The sequence below is a fragment of the Chiloscyllium plagiosum genome, unplaced genomic scaffold (assembly GCF_004010195.1).
Source record: "Chiloscyllium plagiosum isolate BGI_BamShark_2017 unplaced genomic scaffold, ASM401019v2 scaf_24817, whole genome shotgun sequence".
Classification (NCBI taxonomy): Eukaryota; Metazoa; Chordata; class Chondrichthyes; order Orectolobiformes; family Hemiscylliidae; genus Chiloscyllium; species Chiloscyllium plagiosum.
In genome coordinates this window covers 3,063-9,676 of record NW_025208425.1, presented here as the reverse complement: position 1 = coordinate 9,676, position 6,614 = coordinate 3,063, and the positions used below count along the sequence as shown (strand labels likewise).

The following is a 6,614-nucleotide window of genomic DNA, read 5'->3' as shown; positions in this document are numbered from 1 at the left end:
ACTGCAAGTGGACAAAGTGCTGGAAAAGCACAGCAGGTTAGGCAGCTGATGAAGGGCTCGTGCCCGAAATGTCGCCTTTCCTGCTCCTCGGATGCTGCCTGACCTGCTGTGCTTTTCCAGCGCCGCCCGCTCTCGACTCTGACCTCCAGCATCTGCAGTCCTCACTTTCTCCCAGGTGCTGGTGAGACCTGGAGTACCGCGAGCAGTTTTGGTTCCCCCCCCTTACTCAAGGAGAGATAACATTTCATGGGAAGCAGCCCAGAGAAGGTTCACTAGGATTGGCCCCCAGGACGGAGGGATTGTTTTATGGGCAAAGAACAAAGAAAATAAACAGCCCAGGAACAGGCCCTTCGGCCCTTCAACCCTGAACCGATCCAAATCCACCGTCTAAACCCATCGCCCAATTCCTAAGGATCTGTATCCCTCTGCTCCCCACCTCCTCATGCATCTGTCCAGATGCACCTTGAATGAATCTAGTGTGCCTACTTCTGTTGGTAACACAGCACCCTCGGTGTCAAGTACTTTCCTTGTGTATCCCCCCATTAAACATTTCACAGTTAAAGGTTAAACATGGATGGGACCCTGCTCCCTGTGGTTTAGAGGAGTGAGAGGGGGGGGTCTCGTGGAAACATACCAGGGTCAATGCTGAGAGACTTTCTCCCCTCACGGGAGTCGGTACAACCAGAGGGAACAGCCTCAGGGTGAAGAGGCGCCAATTTCAGACTGAGATGGGGAGGAATTTCTTCTCGCGGGGGGGGGGGGGGGGGGGGTGCCTTCTTGCCAAAGAGAGTTGTAGGGGCAGAGTCCTTGTGAATGTTTAAGGCTGAGATAGAGAGAGATTCTTGACCAGTTGGGGAACGAAGGGCCCGAGGCAGAAAGGGCAGGAGCATGGACACTAGGAATGTCGGATCAGGCACAACAGAACAGAGGGCTCGAGGGGCCGAATGGCCTATTCTTGTTCCTATTTATTGTGGTGTCAGGAAGTGGTCCCCCCACAACCCACCCCCTCGCTGACAGTGGCCTTACCGAATTGGTGTAGTAAACACGGAGAATGGGATTTCCACTCAGGTCAATCTTCTTGTGGCTGCTGCTCCCCTTCATCATGGCGCTGAAGAGGAAACCGAGATTAGCAAGGGTCCTCCGCTCAAACCCATCCCTCAGGCCCCATTCTCGGCCCGTTTCGCTCAAACCCATCCCTCAGGCCCCATTCTCGGCCCGTTTTCCCCCCGCTCAAACCCATCCCTCAGGCCCCATTCTCGGCCCGTTTTCCCCCCGCTCAAACCCATCCCTCAGGCCCCATTCTCGGCCCGTTTTCCCCCCGCTCAAACCCATCCCTCAGGCCCCATTCTCGGCCCGTTTTCCCCCCGCTCAAACCCATCCCTCAGGCCCCATTCTCGGCCCGTTTTCCCCCCGCTCAAACCCATCCCTCAGGCCCCATTCTCGGCCCGTTTTCCCCCCGCTCAAACCCATCCCTCAGGCCCCATTCTCGGCCCGTTTTCCCCCCGCTCAAACCCATCCCTCAGGCCCCATTCTCGGCCCGTTTTCCCCCCGCTCAAACCCATCCCTCAGGCCCCATTCTCGGCCCGTTTTCCCCCCGCTCAAACCCACCGTTTCCTCCCCGGTCCTCCCCCCCTCAGGCCCCATTCTCGGCCTGTTCCCCCCCGGTCCACTCCACAAACCGATCCCCAAGCCCCATTCTTGTGCTGTATCTCCCTGGTCTTCCCCTCAGGCACTGGTCCTCCCCTTGGGCTCCGTTCTCTGCCTGTTTCCCCCAGTCCTCCCCTCAAACCGCTCCCCAGGCGGTGTTTCTGGCCTGTATCCCCTGGTGAGGACTGGGAGAAGGGCTGGTGCTTTGTGGGACCCATACCCCAAGGGGAGAGACAGTATCCAGGGGACCCATGCCTTGCCGGGAGGGGGTGAGGGTGGGGTCGGAGCTGGTGTCCAGGGAGACGTACAGGGATTTGGTTCAACATCACTGACCTGTGCAAGTGTAACCAGTGGCTGCTGATGTCCAGGATCATACTGAGCTGAAACAGGAAGACGTAGCGAGGGTACAGGAGGGAGAGATTCACCAGCAAGCACATGGTGGAACATCGATCAGTCAACATATCCAACATCATTCCAAACTTGCTACCTGTGGAGAGACGGAGAGACGGAGAGACGGAGAGACGGAGAGACGGAGAGACGGAGAGACGGAGAGACCGGAGAGACGGAGAGACGGAGAGACGGAGAGACGGAGAGACGGAGAGACGGAGAGACGGAGAGACAGACTCACTAAAACAGCAGCAATTCGCTCTCATCTAAAGGGCCTCAGACCCCGGTCTCCCTCCACCACCCGTCCTGGACTCCCCATGTAGATGTGATGCTCAAGATGGCACAATAACACCTCATCTTCCTCAGGAGGTGAGAAACTACAGAAGGCGGTGAGCACAGCTCAGACCATCACATGAGCTAACCTCCCATCCACGGACTCCACTTCCACAGGAAGGCAGACAATGTCAAAGACATCTCCCACCCCTCCCTTCCAAACAGTTCCACCAGGGAGGGGATACACAAGCTTGAACACACACAGTGGCAGGTTCAAGAACAGCTTCTTCCCTGCTGTTATCAGACTGCTGAACGGATCTCTCTAATTTCAAAGCTAATCTTGCTCTGCACATCTCCTGCACAGTGTATGCTGAATGTCTAGCTCCTCTGTATCTCCTCGTTTGCCATGGTCTGCTTGTACTGCTCGCAAAACACAACTTTTCACTGCACTGAGGTACACGTGACAATAATAAATGAAAAGTTCGCCCACAGGGAGTGGGTCTAAACCAAATGTTTCCCCACATGCGACCCCCCCCCCCCACTGTCACACTCAGAAACATCACTCTGAAAGCCTTACATTGGTTCAGCAAGCGCGCAGCATGTCCGTCCAGTGAGTCCAGGAGGGAGCTGAGCAGGTACAAGCACGTGGCCAACACTGGGTCACTCAGCATGAAGTAAAACGCAATCAGGGCCAGAATGATGCGGCTGTAACCTACAACACAGAGCGAGAGAGCGAGCGACAGAGACAGGAAGAGAGAGACAGAGACAGAGTCAGAAGGATATCCTAAATTAACCTGGTCTCATTCACCAGCACTTGGCCCTCTAAACTTTTCCTATTCATATACCCATCCAGATGCCTTTTAAATCCAGCCTCCACCACTTCCTCAGGCAGCTCGTTCCACACATGCATCACCCTCTGGGTGAAAAAGTTGCTCCTTGGGACCCTTTACCCTCCCACCCTAAACCTATGTATTGGGCTCACCCACCCCAGGGAAAGACCTATCCATGCCCCTCATGATTTTATAAACCTCTGTAATATTCCCTGGAGCCTCAGCCTCCGACGCTCCAGGGAAAACAGCCCCAGCCTGTTCAGCCTTTCCCTATAGCTCACACCCTCCAACCCTGGCAACATCCTTGTAAATCTTTTCTGAACCCTCAAATTTCACAACATCTTTCTGATAGGAAGGAGACCAGAATTGCACACAATATTCCAACAGCGGCCCCTAACCAATGTACTGTACAGCCTCAACATGACCTCCCAACTCCTGTACTCAATACTCTGACCAATAAAGGAAAGCATACCAAACGCTGCCTTCACTATCCTATCTACCTGTGACTCCACTTTCAAGGAGCTATGAACCTGCACTCCAAGGTCTCTTTGTTCAGCAACACTCCCCAGGATCTTACCATTAAGCGTATAAATCCCACCCTGATTTGCCTTTCCAAAACGCAGCACCTCACATTTATCTAAATTAAAACTCCATCTGCCATTCCTTGGCCCACCTGGTCCAGATCCTGTTGTAATCGGAGGTAACCCTCTTCGCTGTCCACTACACCTCCAATTTTGGGGTCATCTGCAAACTCACTAACTGTATCTAAGTTCACATCCAAGTCATTTCTATAAATGACGAAAAGTAGTGGACCCAGCACCAATCCTGGTCACTGATCACATATTTATATTTATATTCCCCCCCCCCCAACCCTGGATGCCTTGAAAATTTGAACATTTCTTTCGGTCTTGACAGTACTCAGTGACCCTTTCTCCATGGCCTTCAGCATCGGGGTATTCCCCAGGATGAACCACCCTCCCGATTGATGAATTATCACCTCCTTTTGTTCCTGAATGATGTACTCAGTATCCAGAGACTCTTTCCCCTGGCTCTAGGGGAAAATATCCTCTCTGCATCCTGTTGGGGCTTCACTCAGTTTCCCCATCTCATCATTCGAAACGTGATCAATACATGGCCAGTCAAAACAATCTAACCTCACGGGGTAACCCTCCCCTCCCCTCCCCTGGGTCAACCTGGTAAACATCCGATGCATTCCCTTTCTCTGACAAGTGCAGCCTTCTCACAACCGGGTCACTCCAAAGGGTTGAAAATGTGTTGCTGGAAAAGCGCAGCAGGTCAGGCAGCATCCGAGGAGCAGGAGAATCGACGTTTCAGGCATGAGCCCTTCTTCAGGAATCCCAACACTCCCAAGTGTTGTCAATAACCAGGGTGCCAGCACTGATCCCCGCGGTATCCCACCAGGTCACCTTGGAGCTGTCGGTGTGTCTCAGTTATTCCCACTCAGTTTCTGGTCTGTCTCTCATCTCACTGCTCTCCATGTGCATGTCCAGCAGTCGCTTAAGTGTCCCCAATGACTCTGCTTCCAGTCATGGCAACGCATCCCATGCATTCACAACTCTCTGCATAAAGAACCTTCCTCTGACATCTCCTTTATACCCTCCTCCTAATAGCTTCAAACTATGTCTCCTCGTACCAGTCAATCCTGCCCTGGGGAAAAGTCTCTGACTGTTGACTCTATCTATTCCTCTCATTATTTTGTACACCTCGATCAGGTCTCCTCTCTTCCTCCTTCTCTCCAGAGAGAGAAGTCTGAGCTTATTCAACCTTTCTTCATAGGGCAAGCCCTCCAATCCAGGCAGCATCCTGGTAAACCTTCTTTGCACCCTCTCCAAAGCCCCTGTATCTTTCCGATAGTAGGGCAACCAGAACTGGACACAATATTCCAAGTGTGGCCTCACCAGGGACTGATTGTCCCTTACCTACTTGCTATGCCCTCAGTAAGTTTGTTGGGTATAATTCTTTCCCTAACCACTGCAGGTTTTGTCTGGTCCCATTAGAAGCTCTGCCTAACAAACATCTCTCAGCCCATTAATATCCCCGCTAACAAGGAATTCCATTAGCGAGTTTGGAGAAGATTTGTAGCTCAGGTTGAGGTTATGAACGTAGGTTTGCTCGCTGAGCTGGAAGGTTCATTTCCAGACGTTACGTCACCGTACTAGGTAACATCTTCAGTGGCAAGATTAGAGTGTGGTGCTGGAAGAGCGCAGCAGGTCAGGCGGCATCCGAGGAGCAGGAAAATCAACGTTTCGGGCATTCCTGATGAAGGGCTTTTGCCCAAAACGTCGATTTTCCTGCTCCTTGGATGCTGCCTGACCTGCTGTGCTTTTCCAGCACCACATTCTAATCTTGCCACTGAAGATGTAACCTAGCACGGTGACGTAACGTCTGGAAATGAACCTCCCAGCTCAGCGAGCAAACCTACATCCAGAAGGAATTCCAGTATTCTGCCCCCTCACTACACAGTAGACTCCCTCACATTTCTTGGAAGAAGTACGCATCATTTGTGAAGACAGAATGGAAAATCTGTGGTAATTTTCCTGACAGCTCTTTGTACCCAGTTATCATTTCCCCAGCTTCTGAAGGTAAGGGACATACACTTGGGTCTTCACTAACTTTACACTGCCCATATTTACAGAGGCTTTTACAGTCACTTTTCATGTTGCCCATGACATTAACTCTCGCCACTCTATTTTTCCCCTCGCGACCTATCATTGGGCCCTCTTGCTGAATTCTGAACCTTGGGCTAGTTAACGTATTCTTTTCATTGCACAGTACGCAGTCCAGCCTCCTCAACAGACTGTTGTAAAACAAAACCCATCAGGTACGCACACCAGGAAATCCTCAAATCCTATCAAATTAGACCCACTGCCAAGTCAGGCCCATTATCCCTCACCCTCTGAGACTCTACCACCCAAAAACCCGTATTAGGGCCACCCTCCACCCCAGATACATCCACAGAGGACACTGACCAATGAGGTTTGGCACAAACAGGAAGACGCTGACCATGTTGGCGGGTTCTCTCAGCCTCAGCTGCTCTGTCGCCGTCTCAGTGCAAGACTCAGAAGAGTCAGTATTTCTCAGAGCACAAGGCTGAGTGTCTTCGCCTCTGCCTCTCCTTCTCTCTCCGACAGTTTCTCCTCTCAATAACAGAGTCCCTCTGGGTGTCTGCCTCTGTCTCTCCTCCTTTCAAGGACAGAGTCTCTTTCTGTATCTGTGCACGTGTCTCTCTCTCTGTGTGTCTCACCTCCTCTCAATGTCAGAGTCCCTCTATGTGTCTGTCTCTCTCTCTCTCTCTCTTAATGACAGAGTCCCTTATGTTTGTGTGTGTCTCCTTCTCCTGCCCCTGATCCTGTTTCTGAGACTCCCTGTCAGACTCCTGTCCCTGTCCCTGTCCCTCTCCCTCTCCCTCTGAGACTCCCTGTCCCCTGTCCCCTGTCCCCTGTCCCCTGTCCCTCC

General features: G+C 52.3%; 1 protein-coding gene across 1 annotated transcript; it reads right to left on the bottom strand.

Moving 5' to 3' along the window:
- Positions 1 to 909: 909 nt before the first annotated feature.
- cdipt (CDP-diacylglycerol--inositol 3-phosphatidyltransferase (phosphatidylinositol synthase)) lies at positions 910 to 6,522 on the bottom strand. The gene is made up of 4 exons (XM_043685348.1): positions 6,128 to 6,522; positions 2,885 to 3,019; positions 1,981 to 2,134; positions 910 to 1,108 (listed from the first exon to the last, which is right to left on the bottom strand). Exons 1-4 carry the CDS (start codon positions 6,162 to 6,164, stop codon positions 910 to 912), a joined length of 525 nt encoding a protein of 174 aa, XP_043541283.1. The 5' UTR covers positions 6,165 to 6,522.
- Between the last annotated feature and the right edge of the window lie 92 nt (positions 6,523 to 6,614).